Source organism: Phoenix dactylifera, chromosome 17 (assembly GCF_051530095.1).
Source record: "Phoenix dactylifera cultivar Ajwa chromosome 17, Ajwa_hap1_PhDact_Kaust_v1.1, whole genome shotgun sequence".
Lineage (NCBI taxonomy): Eukaryota > Viridiplantae > Streptophyta > Magnoliopsida > Arecales > Arecaceae > Phoenix > Phoenix dactylifera.
Window position 1 is genome coordinate 14029043 of NC_143206.1, and position 23978 is coordinate 14053020.

The following is a 23978-nucleotide window of genomic DNA, read 5'->3' on the forward strand; positions in this document are numbered from 1 at the left end:
CCACATAATGCCCGACCCGAATCCGACCCCTGGGCGGGGAAAAATTTAAAAGCACCGGAGGAGTGCGATCGAGGCCGAGCCCTGGAGAGCGCGTGAGAGAGCCGAGTAAGGTAAGCTCGCTCTTCTTTCCGGTTCTAGCGTATAATCTTTCCGGTTCTTTACTTCAGATGTGTTTGTGTAACTTTTGCCCCCCGATCTCGAGCTTTCCTTCTTAAATTTCGGGAAATTTTTGGTGCCAGTGTTCGATCTGGCTCGGCTATTGGGGGAAGAAATCAGTCTCTAGGGTTCCAGTATCGGCTCTTTTATTCTCTAAAGATCCTCGCTTCGGGGTCCGAGAAGCTGCTTGAGAGGAACCCTATCCTCTTGGAAATGGATCTGGTTTTAAAACCCTAGTTTTCCCACGTGGGAATCAAAAATCTTTTCCAATTTAAAGATTCTTCGCTCCTCTTTTAGATCTCATTTTTTAGCTGTTAAACTAGTGATTTATAAGTTTAACTTTCAATTTAGCGTTATTCTATCTGGTAGAAAAGAATCTAATGTGATAGTTATTTATTAGTGTCTAATTTTAAAACTATATTTGACATGACATTTAAGCGAGAATGTAGTTAATGAGATGCACTTTGCAAGGTTATGACTTCTTGGTTTGATTCTGGTTTACATTGAAGGTGTACAGTTTTTTTGAGCTGCAAGTGCCTCATTGATCGATAGATCGAGAGATGGGGGTAGAGGATTACCATGTGATAGAGCTGGTTGGTGAAGGTTCTTTTGGGAAGGTGTACAAGGGACGACGCAGGTATACAAGACAGGTTTGTGCCTATTGAAGCCTGTGAACGCTAATTTCTGGGTTGCAATTAATTCTCTGTAGGATGAATACCAGATGCTGATGGTGGAATCTGTCATAATTTTTTTGTTCCAGACTGTTGCATTGAAGTTTATTCTTAAACATGGGAAGAGTGAAAAGGACATTCATAATTTAAGACAGGAAATTGAGGTACTGATGAAACGAGTCCTCTTATATTCTTGTGTTAGAACATGTTATTTTCCCATAGGTCCTGTTGTCTATCAAATTCTCTGTTTACGTACCACCACTTTTGTTTTCGCCTAGCTACTTTTCTTCTTTCTTGCTTGTCTTTGTCTGGTATTTCCTTTCTTAATAGAGGTAAGGTTGTTTGGTAATTTGCCAAATGCTTGAAAGGTAGTGGGCTTCCTTAATTGCCGGTAAGGTGGTGCACTGTAAAGGAAATAATGTGATGGTAGTTAAGCTGCTGTTACTAACTTGGATAAGGTGACTTGTGGTTTCATGCAGTCAATTATTATGATATCCCCTAAAGGCAATTATTGTAATCTCTTGTCCTTAGCTAGTATAGTTTACTAACTCTTTTTTCTGTTTTGTGTACTAAACAAGTATATATAGGCCCAGTATGGACCTCTGAACTCTTATTCTACACCTGGAAGTTGTAGAAATCAAAATAGTTTCAGCATTCCATTAGAAAAAGTACACCAAATCCTTTGTTCCATCAGCTCACTCTCATTGCAACAATTATTCTTGGTGTTCATGTTACTTTATTGCAAGTTGATAATGGAGGACAATTCTGTAAAATCTCATGCCTCTTTTTAGATTATACACTTAGTTTTTTACATCTGCAAATTCTATAACTTATGAAAAAACATTAGCTGACTGTAGATGGTACTCAATAGCAGTACCTAGTTTATAAATTGTGCTCATAGGTAGCGCTTAGTTCTTTCAAGGTTAAAGCATCTGAAGCTTTGATTAGCAATTAAGTGTTTTTCGATCATCACAGTTTGCTGAAAGGTTATAAAGCAATAATTTTGGTGGCACGGTTTGTAATACCCTCTTCTAAGTGTCTGCTATAAGTTATTTTCTTATTGTCATGTCTTGGAAGCTAACATCTTCTTCTTTCCATTTTGTGGAATTGAATAGATCCTCAGGAAGTTGAAACATGGAAATATAATTGAAATGCTTGATGCATTTGAAACCCCTCAAGAATTTTGTGTCGTTACAGAATTTGCTCAGGTATTGATATTTAGTGTCAATATGTCCATGTTCTCTCATGTTTTCCTAGTACCAGGAATTGCAATACCTAGTCAGTTTTATCACCTGTTGCATTTGCTTTTCCAGGGAGAACTATTTGAAGTTCTTGAGGATGATAAGTGCCTCCCAGAAGAACAAGTTCAAGCAATAGCTAAACAACTGGTACATGTCATAGCTTTTCTATGAACACTTGGGTTTCTCCATGTAATATTCTCTGTTTTTTTTTCCCAGGTTAGAGCTTTACATTACTTACATTCCAATCGTATTATCCATCGGGATATGAAACCCCAAAATATCCTCATTGGGGCAGGATCTGTTGTTAAGGTGGTCTTTTCCCTTTTTCTGATTTTTGAAAATACAAATATTCTTGTCATTGATGCTTATGAAAATATCATTGTCCTAGATAGCTAAACCTTATTAGCCAGAATAGCTTTCATAGTACTTCTGTTACCTTTCTGAGTAATTGTTGTCATCATAGATATATTTTCTGGGTGGATAATATGTTGCAACATGGTAGTGTTTGCTTAATTTAGTTCTCTATCGTTTCTTACACTCTTTTGAGTTTTCTTACACCAATGTCAACGGGTTCCTCTCAATTCTTTTGCTATTTATGCATTGTGATAAGATCTAGATGTTGCATCTTGTCCTATTTCTTTTCATGCATGGTAAGTAAATAGGGCAAGCTTGTGAAACGCTTTGACTAATTTTGTTGCTTTCATAAGAACTCAATGCACACATTATTGCCAACAGCGATATGCATTCTTAGCAATGTCATCATAACATCCATAACCATAATTGCTTAACAAGCTTATACTGGACTATTTTTGGTTGGCTTTCTACATATTCTTTCTCACCATCTGTTTCTGTAAGATACACACCTCACATGCACATGCACAGACACATTGTAATTTCCAGTTTCTCCATGTATTTCCTTGCATTTTCTGCCAAGTTACTTCAGTCCTTGCTTTTCTCTTTTTGATACTTAAACACAGATTTAGTCTTTCTTTCCAAAAAAAAAAAGGTCTTTCATCTCAGCAATTCTTCTTCAGATCCTCATGTACGTGCCTACACCATCTTAGTTCGGTGGTCTCTAACTACTACATCCATAGAAAAATGGGCAACATTTAAGACACTCACTTCATGTGTGTTTTGGTAGTTCTGAATTTTCATTTGAAATTTCCAAGACTAATAATATACTTCTTGGGACTTCTGTTCTATCGAAAATCAACATTTATTTCATATAATCATGTACTTGAAAAAGATATGTCAAATATCCGAGCTGCACATCCTTCAGATTTTGCAGCAATTTCTTGGTAAGTTTGTTTTTGAATTTGGAGATTATTCTGATATCTTGAAATTGTGCCTGTTTGATTTACAGTATTGACTACAGGCTTTAATTTTTGCGATGATTTTAAGTTTCAACTGAATCAGATCAGTTCAGCCATAAGTTATTCCTACTTCTAGAGTATCAATTGGTTCTAAATGAACTGAAATGTATAAGGCTAACAGCCTTACTTTGAGGTTATTCCTTAATTCTTTTTGTTATTTTTGGAGTTGCAAGAATGCAATCTTAAATTTGGATTGCAGATCTGTCCTCTCAAAAGCAATTTTGTGCAAGATAAAACTTGAGTTTGTGAGTTTTGATATCTCTAACATGTAAATCTGGGGTTACAAGACATTCTAGGGTAACATAACTTTTTTGAAATTATTTCCATGGCAGTATTTCTTCTTGAGATTGCTTACTTTTTATGTAATTTTAAATTTGGGAAGATATATCTTTTTATAAATTAGAAAAATCAATTTGATTTATTTTGTCAATAAAAATTTGAAAATTTCGAGCTTTTATTGAACTTTATAAACCTGTGTACAAGCAAATTTTGTTGCATTTGATAAAGCTCCATACTTTGGGTAACATTTATATAGTGATTTGAAAATCCAACATTTAATTTTTTTCAAATTTCAGCGGGAATGTGTATTTTTTTGTGTAAGCAGATGGGATGTCCTAATTATGAACACTGATATTGCACTCATTCTTATCCATACTTTGTCATAGTGGATTTTTTATATACAATTTCATATTTAATATTTGATGTCATTCCAAATAAATTTTTTATTTTTTGTTTTTTTTTTTACATATGTATTAGTTTAATTATTTATTGATTTATGCTTGAGCTGATCCCTTGGTAGACTTGATACTTAGTGGATTCAATCGTCTTAGATTATTGCTAATGATATATTGTGCTATAATTTCTCTTTTGGATTTTCCTTTCCTCGATTTTTATATTTCGGTTTTTTACAGTTTTTGACTTTGTTTAAATGACCAATTGGAACTGAACTTGCTGAAACTTTGACCTTGGAGTGAAATAAAAATTGCAGCTAAGTTTAGAAACCTGAGTTTCTGCATCATTGTCCTTCCTTGCTACTGAGCTAGTCCAGGTGATATGTACGAATCTACTTATTTGGTTTGCCTTTGGGCCCATTTCTTTTGACACGTAATTTTCATCTTGGACTGTATTATTATAAAAGACACCCAAATCTTTTTCTCTTTGATATAGCCATACAAGATACTTGTTTACATTAGTCATGGTTCCTGGATTTGAATATATTAATACCTACTTCTGGAAATGGTATATGAACTTGATCTTTCTCTTTTGAGATGCTAAACTAGGAAGGCTAACCTGAACACATTTTAATTCTATTTTCTTTATTCTTCTTCTTGTTTTAAGAATATTGCTTGGGCTCAATAGATAGTTGGTTCCATCATAACTATTACGTTCTTTCTTACAGCTTTGTGATTTTGGATTTGCACGTGCCATGTCAGCAAATACTGTAGTTCTGCGCTCTATAAAAGGTAAGCCTTTAATAATTTCATGATTCACTTTTGAATTTCTGGTGAATTGAATATTCTTAGTTCATTTTGCATGCGTCTCCTTAGCATCAGACATCTGCTAGTCCAAGTAATTTGGGTTGAAAACTGACATGATTTACATGGAGAACAAGGTTTAGTAGATATTTATGTGCTGTTCTCCAATATATGGTTATGCGATGCTAAAGTAACATGAGTTCAAATGATTGGCCGCCACAATAAGCGGAATGAGTTGGTATTCTTGTTTAGTTGTTTGAAAGTTGGGCCTGAAATGATCACAGGAAAAAGAGCATTTGGTTGGCCTTGATGGTGTCATGGCAACTTAAGTGAGGACATTGATCTAAGTTAGCTCTTTTACTTAACCAATTATTGAATGATCAAGCCTTTAATAATCTTTAAGCTGGGCATTGCACTAGTGGTCACACCTCTCTGCTGAACAAGCAGAGGTTCTGAGTTCATGTCTCGGCTGATGTGTGTCCAAGTATTTGGATCTGGCCAGCTAGTGGTGGTCTCCCTCCTTTCTCTCAGGGAAAAAATCCTTTAATAATCTGCATCATGCATGTACAAGTTAATTTTAACTTTTCTTGCTTGATATATGCTTATGAATGTGTAGGTACACCTTTGTACATGGCTCCAGAATTGGTGCGGGAACAGCCCTACAATCACACAGCGGATTTGTGGTCTCTTGGAGTTATTCTGTATGTGAAATATTTTTGCTAAAAATGTTCTCTATTTAATTCTTGTTCATTGTAATTTTATTGTTTTTTATACTTCATGTACAACACCATCTATTTTAGAGTTTGTCTCTGACCAATGAAAAGGATTTCTGAGTAGGCCCTGCAATTCATTACAAACCAAATTCAATGTGGATGCAGATCCTCTTTAATTGCACAAGCTTCTATGTTGCTTAGAACTTCATATCTATGTGATATCATTGTTGGGCAATTGAATTTATGAAGATTGCAAATTAACCAATAAGAATTTGAAAATGGTAACTGGATCCAAATGTAACCCAGTAATGTTTGATTCTGCTTTCCTGGATGCAATCTTAAATTGTATATAATTCAAAAGTCATTTCAAATATGAACTGTTGCAGGTTACATGCCTGCACTCCCATTCTAATGTTTCTTCACTATCCTTTCTATTGTTTTCTTATATTTACTCTTTGGTTGCATATATATTTGCTCCCCTCATATTCTAATTTTTTTTTCTGGGTTTGTAGTTTGGATTAATATTCATTTCATTATTTAATATCATGTAATAGTTAAGGTTATGCATTAGTTATTGAGGTGGCATTAGGTGGAAATTTTTATAAAGGTGTGACTTGTTTTGCATTTTTAATAGTTATTTGTTAGATATAAATTATTATTCTAAAACAAAATGCACATTTTTTCCTAAGTTTATCTGGCAAGTAATATTTGCACCTGAAACCTGTTTGTTTCATATTCATAACATCTAATGGAAGGAACATTCGATGCAGTGCTACTAGAGATTGGAGTCATGCATTTTAGTTGAGATGAAATGAAAATGATGCAAAACAAATTTCAAAGAAAGCCCTCATAAGCAATTAAAAAGGAACAACAAAATAAGCAGTACCAGTGCTAATTTTGATTGGTCCAATTATCTGTTAAAAAACAATGTTTTCGCATGATACAAATTGAATGAAAACTGAAAGGTGACTATATTTATGGGAAAAATTGCACAGTCATGGCCCATTGCATTTTATGCGATTAAACTCGAATACGGTCCATTGTAGGTCTCGTTGGGTTCGATCGTTCTGATCTATGCCAATATGCTGGATTAGCCATAATAAAACAACTTTGGATCTGAGTTGGCATGAGGAATTTTTTACTAAGAAATGTCATAATAAGCTGTTTGATTTTGCTAAGCTTACCTTATAGCTAGGTAAGACTTGTGGGCAATGAGTGGATAAGTAATGACTTCCAACTTTTTGGTAAAAATGAAGTAAATTCTAACTTCTAGTATTTATGGGCCTTACCAGCAGAGTTGCATAGGCATGTCACCGTTGTTCCATTATGTACTGTAGTGTCGACTCATGGAAATAAAATATTTTTTATTGAAAATGGCCAGGTATGAATTATTTGTTGGTCAGCCCCCATTTTATACAAATTCAGTGTATGCACTAATCCGCCACATAGTCAAGGTATACCTGCTTACAATTCCTGTATTTGCATTTTAATGTGGAAGTAAATCATGATATCTAATATTTATTTCTTGTGCCATATGCCAGGATCCAGTAAAATATCCAGACAATATGAGTCCAAATTTTAAAAGCTTCTTGAAGGGTTTACTTAATAAGGTTCTAATCAAAGTTTTATTTACATGCCCACAGTAAGCTGTTGATTGATCATTATCTACTTATTATGTCAAATGTTTACATTGGTCACATATATTATCAAAATTAGGTGCCTCAAAATAGGCTTACTTGGCCAGCATTACTGGAACACCCATTTGTCAAAGAAAACATGGATGAGCTCGAGGCCAGGGTTAGTTTTCTTATTATTCTCAGTTTAATGAATTTGAACTCTCCAACATGATGCCCTTCCCGCAATGGCACAACCGACTTTATGTCTTCATAAAAGAACTATTAATTTTACCAATTATATTTCAGGAAATTTGTGTAACAGCTACTGCATTTAGGGGATCTGAAGCTGTCTCAAAAGGAGAGGGGAACAACATTCCTGCTTCAACGACTGAATCATCTAATGCCAATCCTGAAGGTCTGATATTAAATCACCCATTGTTTTTTCTCAGGCTGCATACTTTTCAGACTTCAGACCCATAACATACTCCGTGACAGGTAAAAACAATTCTCCTGTTCATCTTGAGAGCGACAAAATTCAAAATCTCTCAAATGATGGTAAAGTAGATGGGTCTACACCAATACTTGACAATCAACATCAAGTTTCTTCAACAGTTCCGGTTTTTGATGGCATTCTTCCATCAGGTAGGACATATTGTCACAATGATCAAAAGCTAGTTGCACAAAACTTGAATTTTTCATGCTAGTGTTTGGGATTATGTATGTCTGTGTTCATGCAAAGTTGTTGGTGTTTTGACCTTTTACTCAATTAAGAAGCTCGAAAAAACTGAATGCTGGGTATATTCATTAATATGGTGATAAGTTTCAATAATTGGGAATGTCACATATTATGGTTGATAAATGCTTTCTATATAAAAGAAAAACTGTTTTTATCGAAGAAGATAATTCATTGATTGGTGTCAATATCTCAGCCAACACTAGATAATGTTCAAGTATATCATTATTAGAGCCCTTAGATGCACCTTATACCGGTACTGTATATAAGTTTCTCACTATATTGAAACTTATTGTCATTTCTAGATATCATCACTTTAAGGTTGATTTAACCTGGAAAAAAATAAATTTATAACTTTGTTCTTTCAAAGCTAAAACAAATTACACATGCATTTGTTAGAGTCACATAAAAACATATAATGGCGATATTGCATGATCTGATATAAGTGAACACTCTAAAACTAGCATAAAGTGTTAGCTTTAGAGATTGCTGAATTTAAAATTTGTTTTACTATTTTCTTTAAAATATTTATTGCCACTATGATGTCTCAAAAACGTAAAATGATGACTAATTCAAACATATCAAGTATTTAAGCTTTTCATAACTATCAATAGAAGATGGTTATGAAGATCATGTCCAATAGGTTTAATTATTAGAAGCGCACCTTTGAGTCTTTAAGTATCCTATTCTATGTGTATGAAGATCCTAATGAGGGAAATGAGTGGCGTACAACAGTTTGCAACTTTTATATATTTCCTTGGCCAATGTCCGATTAAGAGATTTGGGACTATCAAGATACTTCGTTTCACAAAAGGAAACTTGCATTCTCCGTCACAACATTGAAGATGGACAAAATATAAAAGTCAGACTGGAATGCAAAAAATTTGAGCCCAAGATCAAGTATTAGGAGTATCTGACTCTTTTACATGATTTATGTGCATTAGAATTTCAAATGAGGTCATTTATATATTCTTCAAGGTGCGTACACAAAATTGCAACTATGTGGAGTTGGTAGTGGATATACTCGTCTCTTTTACTTCAGCAGTTCTTTGTTGGATAACAAGTTAAAAGACTAGGAGTCCATCCTAAACTTATCATGCTAAATAACGCCAATTACATGTATGTCTTTGATGGCATATTAACAATTTTATTGAAAACCTAGGCATGCCCAACATTATAATTATTTCTGACTTGTATATGACTTCTGATAATTTATATACGCCTACGGATAATACAAATTCCAGTTGACCAGGACTAATTCTAGTGTTCCTTTATGTAGAAAAAGGGGAAAAAATATCCACACTGTCTGTAGTAAGCACATACCTCTAATGGTTGGAAGGGACCAGGAGATGCTGTATTCTAGCTGATTCTCTCTCCCATAGCAGTCGACTGTTCATTCTATCTACCACCCTCTTCTCTCCCACAGACCAACACGGTTTCTCTTACTTCGATTAGGATATTTGGCTTCTAATATTTGTCTCCTCTTTTGGAGGAAAAAGCTTGATTGTAATCAGCTTATAATGGTATTTGGTTGTGGTAAAACATTTGGTTCGCAATATCTGCCTAAATCTATGAACTAGTTAAAGCTGATATATGAGAATATGAAACTGCATGCATGTGTTTGTGTTATATTTCTTGGATCGTAAGTTTAACTTTTATTTGATATCCTGAGAGTATTTTTTTTTCTCAAACCGCTCTTGACTTTTTTCTTCAGTTACTTATCACCTTTTCTATTAATTTAGACATGGCTGGCCTTGGGTCTGGTAAAATGACCTTGGTTGCGTCATTTCATTTAAGAATTATATAATTCAAAACAGAAACTAAAACTAATCTACTAATGTCTATATTTGCTGTTTGGTTTTGCTTACCAGTTGTTGAAATCAATATAATGCCACAATGCTTCTAGAATTGCAAGCTTGCATCAACCATATCATGGTATAATATGTTAGTGCTGCTATCAAATTTATGGATGCATTTTCTTTAGCAGTATTCTAAGACGCTGAAGGTAGATATTTAGAAGATAGTAAACCCAGTGGTGCTATTTCAAGTTATATTTGATCTAGATGAGTAAATTTAGTGAGAAAACATGTATGTTTAAACATGTAGCCTACTTGCTAAATGGCACTAAGCTGCATATGGTAATAGTATTAAGTTTCTATATGAAAAATCTGTGCCATATTTAATAATATTATGACAATCTAACCATTGTTGCCTGCTTTCAGATTGCCAAATTTTAGACACGCTGGAAAAAAATTCACGTACAGTGAAAGGAGCAAACTATATTGGTCAAGAAAATGAAGCAATATCAGCTATTCTGCATCCCTTGAAAAGTTGGTCCAACAGATCCTCTAGTTCTTTCAGGTAAAGCTATAGTCTCTTATGTGATTTTACGTACCTTACCAGCAGAACTATTAATTAATCATGGAATGGAATAGTTGGAATTTTGCATAAACATGATATGATTTAGTGGACAACATTTGTAGTCAGCTTTGACAGTGATTGTGTTGACGGTCCTGGCATAGCAGAATTTACCTTGTTTGGCTGAAGTGGTGAGTGGACTTTTTTAATTGAACATTGCTTGGAGATCATATACAATCCTTTACAGGAAATTTTTTAGAACCACCTGGTGATGGGCCTGTCAGGTCTTTTGCTGAAATGCAATATTTTCTATTGATCAGTGCTTCTCTCTGTGATGCTTCATCATGTCCTTCTAAGGCAGTAACAATAAATTGAGCTCTGCATAATGGTTTCATGCTGAAGAAACATGTCTGCAATTTCTCTATTAATGTTTTATTGTTTCAGAGTGTGTAAATGGATCCTAAGATAACTACATAATTTACATGCATTAGAAACTGCAAATAATTGCTCTTGATGTCAGATATGAACATATTGCAAAACCCTATGAGATTCGGGATTAAATTTGCCCTGAATAAACCTAAGAATGCTACTTATGATGTTTTTAAAACAATTGCTACTTATGACGAACTACTTTTTCATCATTCTTTTTATTCATGTGAAAAATTGTTCGAATGCTTTACTAAAGAAAAGATCTTTGTTTCACCATAGTTACTCATACTAGCCATAGGCATATAGATGAGGGATCTCTTGCCAAGGTTTTGGTTTGACGTATCTAAGGAAAGATGAATCTTTAGGTTTAGATTTCAGATACTATATTTCTGCTTTTTTTAAAAAAATTTGAAATCTAATCATAATCGTACATTTTAGGTTTCATGTTTAAGATTAGGAAGTCTGATTTATCTGGATCATCCATGATGCCTTAGATGAACCAAACAGGTTTTTGTTTCCGCAAAGTTATGTTGGCATGAAGTTGCCATGGCACGATTAGAAATATAAGTGTCCTTTTCTCGTCACCAGTTTGGTTGATTTTTGGATTGACTTGATAAAATCGATATTTAGTTTAAGTCAAAGGCCTAAGGGGTAATATCCTCAAGAGATTAAAGATGATTTATATTGGGTTCCAATTCTTACATTCCCCCTTTTCTTTTGCTTGGGTTGATAGAAAATTTTGACTTTCTCTTTCCTAGTTTAGAGAATTCTCCGCCATGATTGTGATTGTAATCCCAATCTATTTTTAAATTTTCTTTTCAAGATCTTATTTGAAAGTCTAATCTATACTATATGGAGATCTGATGATTGATGGTTGATTTACATCATTTGATTCCCAAGACTAAGCAGGATCATTGTTCAAGCTTTTAATTTTTAAATTCCATTTTGTGGTCAGTTTTTGATCTTAACATTTCAATTAAAATCAGAAGTGATTTGGCTCTTTTCTGTTGGTATGATCTTAATTCTTGATAAAGTAACTATAACCCAAAATTAATTGTTAATTTAAATTAAATTTGAAAGTAATTCTTTTCATACCCTTAAAGCATACCGGTCTATTTACGGTACTGATGCATTTCCATTCGTTTATCTTTTTTTCTATATTATTAATATATTATCAAATTGCTTGCTGAGTCTTTGTCCTACATAGAGGGTCTTTTCTCTATCAAATGATTACCTTTTTTTAATAATTATATCTTCATTATGTTGAAGACTTGTTGAGTGAGGATCCATAAAGCCTACCTCAGATAGTTTGGAAAAGACTAGATGGTTATAGTTATTGTTATGTGCTCTATATTACTTAGCCTTTTTCATACTAATCAATTCTGATCGACTTTTCAAATCTTTACAGGGATCTGAATATTGATTCTGTAAATCAGTCATTCAGAATTCTTACAAATTTGCTTGCTGCTGGTGCACATCAAAGTTGTGCAGCATTAGATGAAATGATATGCATTCTTCTTGAATTTACAGCTACCATTGTCAAACTGAAGCTTTCTGATGCTCATGGTTTAGCAGTGAAGGTCTTTCTAAACTCTGTTTAAATAGGACTCTCAGATACTCTCATGGTTGTCTCTTTGATTCCATGATGATGATGGGTTTTGGTATATATAGGACAATTTATTTACAACCATGTACAAGGAGATGTTAACCAATTTATGATGGATGCTACTGCTTTTTATTCTTGCAGAGTCTTTCCATTTTAAAAAAATTACTGGATAATAGTGGAAGTGGGATTGGAAGTTCTTATAGTAGCCACTGGATTGCTCTCAGTGATCTTTATTCACAGGTCGCTTCGTGTTGTCCAGTAACTGATGTTTACACTATTATCATTAAATCTATGGTCATTGGTTTATATATTTTCTTGTTGCAACTTTATTCTGCAGATTTTAGTCACAATTAGAGATGCTTCTGGAAGGATCCACTATGAGTCCACTGCATGCATTGCCGTAATGTTATCTCGTGTTGTTTGGGGGCTTAAAACATCCATGACATCTGAGGGATCAAAAGCAGTGGACGAAACTCTCCATCAGATAGTTGATCATGCCAGAACATCTGGAGTTGTTGAACTCTTGCTTGAATGTTTAGCAGCTTCAGGATCAAGTCTAATGTCAGGAACTTCCAGTATGGTGCCAGCAGCATGTGAAACATGCAAAGCCATTTGGTATCTAACCAATGCACTGGAGATTATTTCTGTGAAAGGACAAGTCTATATCTTTCCATTAGTTTATTCACGGCAGCATCCTCTATCTCAGTCTGATGTCAAGACACATGACCAAGGTTTATGGATTGATACAGAATCAGCCAAAATAATTGAGATGGTTGTAAAATTATTTCTTGAATCAAAGCCTGTGCAGCTTGCTATTTATTATTGCTTTCACAATGGTCTAGAATCTGCACTACATGCTGCTCTTCAGGTCCCTCTCTCTCTCTCTCTAATTTCTTTATATTACATACCTTGAATTTACATAATTGTAATCACCCATCCAAAAGGATTTTAATTGGACTTATACAAATACCTGATCTTTGTATTCATGTAACCACACACTTTGTCATATACCAATATAGGTACAAAACCACTGAATTTACAACATGCGGTGCTGTTTTATATTATCTACAAATCTGTTGTGTAGTACTAAATATTTGACTGACCACTATGTATTTTTGAGATCTGCGGATATTTTATAATATTTTAGACCTTGGAAAGCAGAAACTTTGTCATTTAACTCTGTGAAGTTATTGTCAATTGAAGTTGTAGACTATTGAAAGCTTTTAATTTTGTAATATTTTGACCTTTGTCATATTTCTCTGTATCCATTACTTTTCAGCTTATGTCAAGGATCTGTCTATCAAATACTTCAGTCTGCAATGTGCTTTGCGGTTTGCCAAATTCTTTGACTGCTGCTAATGAAACAGATGTGGCTGGAGATGGAACCATTATATCAGATATGTTTTCCTTATTATCTCTTTGTGCGTCATGCTTAAACAAAGAGTCAGGAGAAACGCGTAACCAAAAATGTAAATTATCCAATCCTCGTGCCCTTGTGCTACACTGTTGCCTTGCCTTGGCAACAATTGCTAATTGTTTGAGGTCAGATGGAAAATGTTCGGCATCAAATATTCTTACTAGTTCCCAGAAAAAACAGCGAGCACGGCTTTCAGTCCTTGCACACCTATCTTCATCTGATGATACTGTGACAAGCTCCATTCAACCACACAATGCATCAGCTATGTTGGCACTATCATTTCTTTTATCCCTTGAAAATGGGGGGCATTCAAAGTCTTCTATTTCTGAAACTGCTCTGGCTTTATTTCCTCCCATGGCAACACTGCGTACCCTCCTCAAACTTTGGTTATCAGGTGACAGTGAAGCACAAGCAAATTATAATGGGGTGGTGTCAAATTGGCATGGCCTCAGGGATGGGTGTGTTGGGTTGCTACAAACAAGACTAATGTGGGGGGGACCACTAGCCATTGAGCAAGCATGTTCAAATGGCATACCACAGCTTCTTATATATTTATTGGCTGATGGGCTTATGAAAGATGCCTCAGATGGAAATGATACTGCAAAATTTCATGTTGGTTTATCACCAATGGGTGTAGTGTGGACACTTTTTTCCTTGTCTCATTGCCTCTGTGGTGGTGTTTTCCGTGAGATCTTGTTTAGGAGAGAACATGTCAAGCTCATAACTGACTTGATGTCTGATGCACACCTTAAGGCAATAAAAAGCTGGAGAGGGCTTGGCGGTGGAAACAATGGGGTTAGAGATCTAATAAATGCAGTGGTTGATCTTTTGGCATTTCCTTTTGTTGCAGTACAGAACTCTCCCAACATGCCATCAACATCTGCGTCCATCAACAGTGGTTTCCTTCTAAATGTTGGGTCACCTGGTGGGAGAATAGGAGTGGATAATAAGGAAATGTTAAAAGCAATCGAGGCACATTTGCCTCAGTATGTTCAAATTCTTGTGGAGGTTATCTCAAAGCTTTCACTGTTGTTACACTTACTGTTTGTCAACATTTTTTCTAACAGATGTTTGACTTTCAGGTTGGATTCCCAGCACGCATTCTTAGGGGCCTGGACTATATTGATTTGAACGATATCACAAGGTCTGTAGCTATCATTGCAAAAATGGTGGGCTATCGTCCACTGGCTTTGCAGCTTCTTAGAGAAGGTCTTCTAAATCCAAACAACGTGAGAAAACTGCTTGACAGTTCAGTTCCAAAGGATGCTGTTCTTGACTTCCTAATGACAATTTCTGATCTTGCTCGAATGTCAAAGGTCCAAACTTAAGCTCTTGTAATGGTTATCTGTCAAGAGAAATGTTATTTCCAACCATTCAACTCAGTTGTCTGGTCTGGAATGCTATTGAATTTCTTACTTATGCCATGGTTCGTAAAAGCTTTTTGACATATAAAGAAGGGAAAAATTAACAAAGGCAATGAGCTTAATTTTATGCTTATGAGCTTATAACTGACAAGGCACTGGTGATTTTCACAATCTTTATATATATTGCACTATCAATAAAATGTCAATAAAATGATTTTTGTTTTATTGTTACAGGATTTTTATGAACCCATCGACAAGGCAGGCTTGCTAGAGTTTCTGAAAGATTTCCTAATCAATGATGATGCTGATATCCGTGCAAAAGCTTGCAGTGCTATTGGAAATATGTGCCGTCACAGTCCCTATTTTTATATCTCACTTGTAAGATTTATTATGTAGATTGTTTCTCAGTGCTTAACATAATTTTTCACAAATTATGTAAGATTTATTATGTGGAATGTCTCGTAGTGGTTGATATATCTTATGTTTTTTTTTGCCAGGCAAGGCATAGCATCATTGATCTCCTTATTGATAGATGTGCTGACCCAGACAAACGAACTCGAAAATTTGCATGTTTTGCTGTAAGTTTCTGTCAGATTTGCTTTTGTCTGTCAATAAAAACAACTTGTGTCTATTGAAAGTAAACCATAGAGAAGGCATAAATGCCTCAGAAACTCTTTAAGATTGGTTTAACTGGCAATATTAACTGTATGCTAACTCAAGAATTGATGCTTTATTTTTTTTTTTGTTAACTTTTTTTCTTAATGGGGACATGCTCATAATGTTATCTGGTCACATTTAGCTTACTGTTGTTTCTTTCCAGGTTGGAAATGCTGCATACCACAATGATGTTCTATATGAAAAGCTCAGAAGATCCATACCTCAGCTTACAAAACTTTTACTCTCACCTGAGGAAGATAAAACCAAAGCCAATGCTGCTGGTGCACTCAGTAACCTTGTGCGAAATTCTAATGTTCTATGTGAAGACATCATCTCCCAAGGTGCCATGCAGGTTCGTCCTTAGTAGTGGCTCCTTTTTCCTGATTGTGTTGGGTTTTTGTGACATCTTAAAAGTTGTTTCACTAATCATCTACTAACCGTCACATAGTTCTGTTGATCTGGTTTGTATGCGTTTTTGATAATTACCATCTTAGTCATAGTGCTCTAGTTATAAGGTTGTCCTGGGGCCACAACATGATTGCTCGGCTGCAAAATACCTATTTCAGTAGCTGACTAGCTGTTATAATTTTCTTATTGCACTGCCGAGCAAGCTTCTCTCACTCGCTGCTCGTGTTTCTCTCAGGCTTTATTGAAGCTGGTTAGCAACTATTCCACTGTAGTGTTGAGCCCAACCAGAGGGGATGCTCTCAATGAGTCGCCTCTCAAGATCGTTCTATTTGCTTTACGTAAAATGTGTGACCATGCTATCTGCAGATGCTTCCTCCGTTCTTCTGAGTTATACCCTCACCTTGCTCAGCTAAAGCGGTCGCCTGATTCAACCATTGCTGAATATGCCTCAGTTATTATGAGCAAAGCCACCCCCAAACATAGCGACCATGAGTAAATTGTAGTAACGGCTATCTGCTTGCCTAACAATGTAAATATACTCACGCATACTATTGCCACTCTCAATCAACATTTTGTACCATACTGGATCTAAGGCTCTTATGCAAGAACATGGATCACAGAGATGTTGTTGCATTGGTTCCACTATTGACAATTGTGTATATGGTATTGTCTGTTATTAAGCATGAAACTTACACGTGCAACATAATGGAAGACGCTCCCTAATAATGGTCAGAAAAGAATGATTGGTTTACATCAAGATTGTTGCATGTGAATGCATGTACCGTTGTCTCCAGAATCCTGGATTGAAGTGTATGTCCTGATATTGAAAGGAACTTGAAAGCTTGTAAAATTCACTGAATGCTGCCAGTTTGTGAATCTATTTAGCGTCTCATATGTATGCTATAGTAGTCAAATAAGTTTATATAAATCTTGAACTGGTGAGCAACATTGTTTCAAGATCAAAGCGTCGCACTGCACATTGTTTTTACCATTCCTTTGTCAGTTACCACAGTGCAGATATTATTAATATTTTTCCTGATTTGTCTTACTATTTCTCAACCTTTCTTTGAAAGATATTTGGGGATTTGCTGCCTGTTTCCTGTAACTATTCTTCCTCTCCAAGTCTGTCTCCTCTCTTATTCATGTCTGTCTGTCTTGTTACTAACTGCTGATAGTTTTTTATTGAAGAAACTTCAGGACATTTGAGCCGTTCTCACTGTGTATGGCTTATTATTCATGACTGTTTGGCTCGCTTGCTTTGCTGCCTGCCACTTACCCTTTTGCTTAGCCTATTTGAGCCATCGTGCAGAATTTTACAGGCATACCATTTCGACTTTTGGAGGACTTCTCTTGGTATAAATATCATTCTGACCCATGGGTGTTTTCTTTCATGTGTGCCTGTGACTAATGCAATCAAGGATGCTAAGAAAACGCTTCTGGACGATCCACAGAAATTGTCTATGGTTTAATTATTCCATACTGTTCAACTCGTATTCGCATTGCTCCATTGTACAGTGAAATAAGATACAATGCAACCAGCCCATGCAGCAGCAAGATGTACCACAAGCGCAATGCAGATAACTGGTACATCACCTGCATGGTTTTTATTATTGTTACTACTTTACTAATATATACGTATTTTGCGAATTGTAATATCCACACCTGCATAGAAATTTTCCAGCTAATACTTAGGCGGGCCGCAGATTTTTGACTCCTAATATTTATAACTTAAAAAGATCATGATATGGGCATTAAAACAGACATAATAGGCGAGAACCATTTCTCTCTCTGGCCAATTGTACATCTCTGAGGCTACTCTAAAAACTGTTACATTTCTTTTTTTTTTTTTGGTAAGCAAACAGTTGCATTTCTTCATTGTACATACATAACCCTGAACTACCGGCACCTGGGAAAGAAATACCTTCATAAACTCCATAAATCTTAACGGGTCAACTCCCCGCTCTCTTCAGAACAACCAGTGAGACACCTTCCTCTCCAAGGCCTTCTCCTCTATGGTACGTAGACTTGGCTTCCACCCCTTGCCTGAAACCGTCCTTCCGAGAAACTCCGACCTGGCCCCGAAGACCTCCGGCGACTCTTCGGCCCCTCCCGCCTCCTCTCTCTCCATCAAGCTGTCGTCTTTTCTCCCAGCAGGCACCGCCTTTTCCTTCTCACCCACACCTTCCATGCAAATGCCAGGGACCAGGCCATGGTTCTTCGCCCAAAACGGCAAAGACCGCGACCGCAGCACCGACCGAGCCAGCGACAGGATTCTTCGGGCCTCGTCGGCCGACACCTTCCTGCGTGTCATAGGGAGCATCAGGTAGATCTTGTTGGTGTCCAGCGTGTGGTCGGCCGGCAACGGGGTCACCTTGGTCGCGCCGGCGGAGAGCGATTGCATGTCGACCACGAACTGCCTCGGGTGCTCGAGCATGAGCTCCGCTACCGAGATCGGGCGGTCGAACTCATGGATCGTCCCATCGAAGAGCACGACCTTCCCGCCACCAGCATCCAGTGTCCGGCAGGAAACAAAGTTTCCCATGGAGGAGGGATGGAAGGTAAGCAAGCCAAGGTGGTGGTGCAATGGAGAGGGTAAAAGGGAATATGGGGAGCGGTTGTTCAGCGTGCAAGCACCGCTGGGTGATTAAATTTGAAGTGCTCCAGGGTGTGAGTTGAACGCGTTCATCGGTTTAGTTGGGGAAATAGTCCAAGGTAAGCCGAACCTTTCAACGTACGATAAATTTCGCCAAGCAGATGCTGCCGAGTTACGTAGGACACGACCTGTCTTGTCTTGGTTACGTGGCAGCTTCTAATTGGAGGAATCCACTGCTGGTGGGTGACTCGCAGTCTGAACCGGTCTCGTTTTTTTTTTTTTTTGTTTTGTTTTTTCTTTCAAGTTGGTCGGGGGTTCGCTAAACTGCTCCTTTTAGTCGTCGACGCGGTGCACTCGTGAGTGGGTCGGGTGCGACGATTGGCCCACGCTTTCCACCGCATGACACGTGTAATCCTTTGGCGGGCCCATAATCTGGAAATCGTGGTTACGTGTCAGCTTATTATTGGGTGGATGTGATATTTGCTGTTGTGTCGTGGACCAGCCGATGCGATGGAGCGGAAACAAATGGAGTCGGTGCTCGGATTCCACGAGTGTCCCATGGCTGACCCGCGAGTCCCGGGGCGTGCTGTCGAGGCAATGGAGCGGGAGGAGACCGTGGTTTGTCGTGTCTTTTTTGCCTTGGGAATTTAGGTGGCCTGAGAACGACGTCCTACTGAGTATTAATTCGGGTTGGTGGATTTGATCCTTGAGATGATCATAATTGGATGTTTGGCGAGTTCGGTGCACTTCCATAATAGAATAGAAATGTCAGACTTCCATTTCCATTGGAACAGTGTCCACAGAACAAGCATTGGCTTCTGGACGCCATGACTTTTCTTTCTCGACACCGTGTTTTAGAGGCTGTGGACTCGAGGAAGGGCACAGTATGCATGCTCTTTTTTCGTGTAGAAAATCCACGAAGGTCCTGATTGGACGCGTGCATTTGGTATCGAAAACACCTCACTTACGCAAGTGGAAAGAGGAGGTGAGGAAGCTGTGAATCTCACGAGTACTGGAGTTTTAGGATATTAAAATCCAACGAGAAGAAGATCTTTGACAGCTTCTCCCGGTCCAACAACTCCCTTCGATTTGTAGACTCCTTCAGAATTGCGAACGTAATATCGCGAGGGAAAGGTCTGTCAAGTTGTAGATAGGCTAATTGCCCAACAACTTTGATGGTGTTTTATAGAAGAATTTATTGTTATCTACGCAACGAGAGAGACGCGATAGTTTTTATATGCAAATAGGTAGGTTAAACTGTCAATTGCATGGCCAAAACTAACGAACAGGCTCATAGCGAGTGGGCAATTGAAATTGCATAGAGCTGAGACTGAAGTAGCTTTAATTACATTTTTGTGAAATTGCTGATGAATATATTTAGCTGCCCCTTAGCTATGATAATTTAACCAATTATTGTTTTCATCCGTAGTTCCAGCATTTTAATTGATCTTCAAAGGTAGGGAAACACATAATTGTTCCTTTTTAAGAAGAAAAAGCAAAAAAAAAAAGAAAAGGATCTGTATTGATGAGACTAGCAAATAGTTTTTTGACATACAACCAATTGCACTTGAATTACCATTATGCTTTTATCACGGTCTATGTACTAATATCAAAGACCAAATCCTTGTAATTTCTTGACAGATTCAAAGTTTTACCATCAATTTAATGAATTTAGAGAAGAATAGGAATGAGTCTATGCAAGGATGATGCTCCTAAAACAACAGATCTGTATCAAGAATATTAAAGAAGAACTATCAAGCCTCTGCACGTCACTTGTTCATAAGCTAAAACTTGTGATGAGCTTTCTGCCTTAGACCTTGAGGTTTGACATGATAAATGTTAACTCGAGCATCTCAACTTGGCATTGGAATTTCCACATGATTTTAATCCCGCCATTATTTATATATGTTGAAGAATCGAATGTATTTTTTTTTTGTTCTTTTCAGTTCTGTTTTTCTTTTTCATTCTTTTTGGGGGCTGGTTTGGGTGGGTTGCCAACTATCGTGTCTCTATAAGTTAGTGATTCAGGCACAGAAGGAGCATGGATTGATGCATTGACCCATGATATCATAAATAAATTAAATAGATAACATTTGAATATCATAAATATTTTTAAATTTTAGAAATAAATATATGACAAATTATATATAACGTAAGCAACTTAGGGTGGCAACAACCACCAAAGCTATTGGACTTAGAATGGCAAGTTCTTGTCTTGGCTAAAATCAAATTCGATCTAATCCTAAAAAGCAATTGACTAGTCCAAGTCAACGGATGGTACATTTATGGGCTTTACATATTTTGGCTAAATCCAATCCTAACACGCTTTTAGGTCATGGGTTGGGGAATTTTAGTTCACGCCTTAAAACAGTGGGTTACATTATGGGACCTAACACGTCTCCAGTATCTATAATTCTCCCAATCATCTCAATCTTGGTGAAGCTGATCTTCAAATTTAACCTCATGGTATAGCCATATGGAAATTTACCGGTAAGTTGACAACTTCAGATTTTCTTACAAGCTGCAGCAATATGTTAAAAAGGATCGATATAGACGATTACCTTTGCACCTAATCAACGAAGGAATTTTGACGGATTACTCACTCTTTCTCAGTCTAATACCAAAATAGTCCAATCTCTAGTAAAATGACAACTAAGAGATAGATCAATATTTGATTGATGGGACGGTAGTCTCTAACATTCGATTAATGATCCATTCCTTTAATATTTTTATACTATATGAAAAATACAGTCTTGATATTTTATTATAGAAACTCGTACTCCTTTTGGTGACCACGTCGCCGCTATCATTATTTAGGATTATAAAAGTCGCATACACAAAGGTCACAATCCTTGTTTAACTTTATTGAATCCATAAATTTATTCATTAAATAGAGACCATTTTGTCCTATTTACAAATGTCTGATTTTGAATTTGTTTTTATAAAAAGGTGGACTATGTTAGGACACTAATAAAGGAGGAGTAATAGGTTCAGAGCCGGAGAAACCTATTCTTATAGGCCAGGCGTCGATTCTCGGAGTTCCCACTGCTTTGCCAGGAGGCGGTTCGAGTGATTTGCACATCCTACCAGATTTGGCTAGTTAGAAACGCTCAAACTTTTTTTTTTGTGGTGAAAATGGCAATTCATATAGCTCTAGTTTGAGTACGTCCAGCCAAATCCAAAGAAAGAAAAGAGTACAAAAAGGTGGGAATGTCAGCTACATATGTCCAAAGGAACTCCCTGGAGTGCCGGGCGACGTATAAGGCGACCCAGTCAGCTGCTCTGTTCGCCTTCCGGTACATATGTGCTGCCTGAAAATCACTCATTTTCTGAACAAATCTCCGGATCTCTAAGATGAGCAGGTGACCGTCACCGTACCTATCCGCACCCCGGATCCAGTCGATCACCGCAGAAGAGTCCCCCTCAAGATGCACCCGCACGGCACCGAGGACCCTCATCGTGTAGGATAAGCCCTCCCAAGCAGCCCGCAGCTCTGCCCCAACAACGGTGAGCCCTGGCATGCGACGGCCCCCAGCAGCTATCAACCTACCCAAGGAGTCTCTGATCACAAAACCCACACCTCTAGAACCACCGTCCATCGACCGACTGCCGTCAAAGTTCACCTTGAGATGACCAAGGGGTAGGGGCACCCATGAAACAAGGGCGAACCTGGGCGCTGTAACAGCGGAGAGAGTACCCCAGATGTTCCTGACCATCCCTGAAGAGAACAAAGCGGTAGCACTGGCGACCTCCCCTGCCTGTAGCACAGCTCGATCCACCACCATCCTCGAAGACCACCTCCTCCCCTCAAAGAGTCCAGCATTTTTATCCAACCAGATATAGTAACCCAAGTGTGTGAATAGAATGCCTGCCTCAACAAAACTGGGGCTCCGCACTGATGCCCTCAGCACATGAAGAAGGTCTTGTGCCGACTCCACCGAAGGAGGAAGTGGAACAGGAGACCTACTCCATATCTCTCTGGCCCTGGGGCACTGTAATAGAACATGATGATGATCTCCTCTGTATTTGTACACAAATCACAGCACTGAGAAATCCGCATGCCCTGGCTCGCTAACAGGCTCCTGGTCGGTAGGCATCTCTATGCCACCTTCCAGACGAAGAGCGCCATCCGCGGGTGAACCCGCATCCTCCATATCCATCCTCCCTCGATTTGCCGATCTGGTGCCCTACTAATCAAAGTGTGGAGATCCCTGGCTCGTACCTTCGACCGACCCGTCGCAACCATACTAACCTGTCAGGCACCTCCCGAATAGGAACTGGAAGACCCACAATCATCTCTGCCAACTGCTCCCCAAACACCTCTCGGATCAATTCCTCCCTCCACCGGCTCCCATTTGGGTCCATCAAGTCGCTGACCTTATATCCAGCAATCCTCGTCGAGTCTACCATGGCCGAGAGTCGGCTGATCGGCCGCTCAGTCACCCAGCTATCCTCCAAAACATCTATGGACCGCTCGTCCCAATAGCCCATCTGATCTTCGAAAGCACCAATGCTGCTCAACGCTCAAACCTTTGGCGATCGCAGAATGTCGTCGAGACTTGTAGTAGAGAGTATTTGTGTGCAGGCGGCGGAGCTAAGTCTTATCATACATATTGAAGGGACCTTGATAGCTCGGGATATCTAAAGTTCCCATTCTGCTGCGGCAGCATCCCGTTCGGTGTTTTTCACCTAGAAGCCCTTACCCTCGAGTTTCCTTAAGATCAATTTCGATAGGTTTGTCTTAGACGGAAGTACGAGGGGTGATGCGGGTTTTATTATTTGAAACCTGTCTGCCAGGGTCGTGGCTGCAGGGGGCACTCAACTCTTCGACATATCGATTTCGGGTGCGGAGCTGCGGGCCGTTTGGGCGGGCCTTCGTCACGCTCGGTGTGTTTTACAGGCCGCTCCATCGCCCTAGAGGAGGCTCGACCACTGTCATCAGTTGGATCCAGAGGGGCCCAAGGGGTAATGGTTGTGTCCACCTTTTGCTCCGAGATATCTGGACAATGGGGAGGGACGGAGGGGCCTTTCAGGCCAAGCATGTTTTTCGTGAAGCTAATGGGGCTGCAGATTGGGTGGCTGCTTATGTAGTCAATTACTCCAGTAGTATTCTATGGGCTGGTGATGGGGAGCTGCCCCTGGCACTCCGAGTATTCTGTTTTTTGATT

At 38.1% G+C, this 23978-nt stretch overlaps 3 protein-coding genes across 5 annotated transcripts; 1 reads left to right on the plus strand and 2 right to left on the minus strand.

Annotated features, from left to right (window-relative positions):
* FU (kinase family with ARM repeat domain-containing protein) lies at positions 1-16968 on the plus strand. 3 transcript variants are annotated; one of them, XM_008788015.5, is made up of 23 exons: positions 1-110; positions 666-806; positions 917-991; positions 1943-2035; positions 2141-2215; positions 2285-2377; positions 4841-4904; positions 5533-5617; positions 7011-7083; positions 7171-7239; positions 7346-7426; positions 7552-7660; positions 7741-7887; positions 10201-10339; positions 12174-12345; positions 12513-12611; positions 12709-13239; positions 13651-14796; positions 14871-15104; positions 15387-15530; positions 15650-15730; positions 15973-16161; positions 16453-16968. In XM_008788015.5, exons 2-23 carry the CDS (start codon positions 717-719, stop codon positions 16711-16713), a joined length of 4050 nt encoding a protein of 1349 aa, XP_008786237.2. In that variant the 5' UTR covers positions 1-110; positions 666-716; the 3' UTR covers positions 16714-16968. The 3 variants fall into 3 exon arrangements, with proteins under 3 accessions (XP_008786237.2, XP_038973803.2, XP_088569960.2); XM_039117875.3 differs by having other exon boundaries at positions 73-110; positions 674-806; XM_088713834.2 differs by lacking the exon at positions 1-110 and having other exon boundaries at positions 663-793.
* A 1081-nt stretch (positions 16969-18049) lies between these two features.
* LOC103704729 (uncharacterized) lies at positions 18050-18895 on the minus strand. The gene has a single exon (XM_008788142.6). The coding sequence runs from the start codon at positions 18757-18759 to the stop codon at positions 18184-18186; it is 576 nt and encodes a 191-aa protein (XP_008786364.1). The 5' UTR covers positions 18760-18895; the 3' UTR covers positions 18050-18183.
* Positions 18896-21953: 3058 nt separating this feature from the next.
* LOC149751060 (uncharacterized) lies at positions 21954-23301 on the minus strand. Its single transcript, XM_089928053.1, has 2 exons — positions 23063-23301; positions 21954-22830 (listed from the first exon to the last, which is right to left on the minus strand). Exons 1-2 carry the CDS (start codon positions 23299-23301, stop codon positions 21954-21956), a joined length of 1116 nt encoding a protein of 371 aa, XP_089784179.1.
* Between the last annotated feature and the right edge of the window lie 677 nt (positions 23302-23978).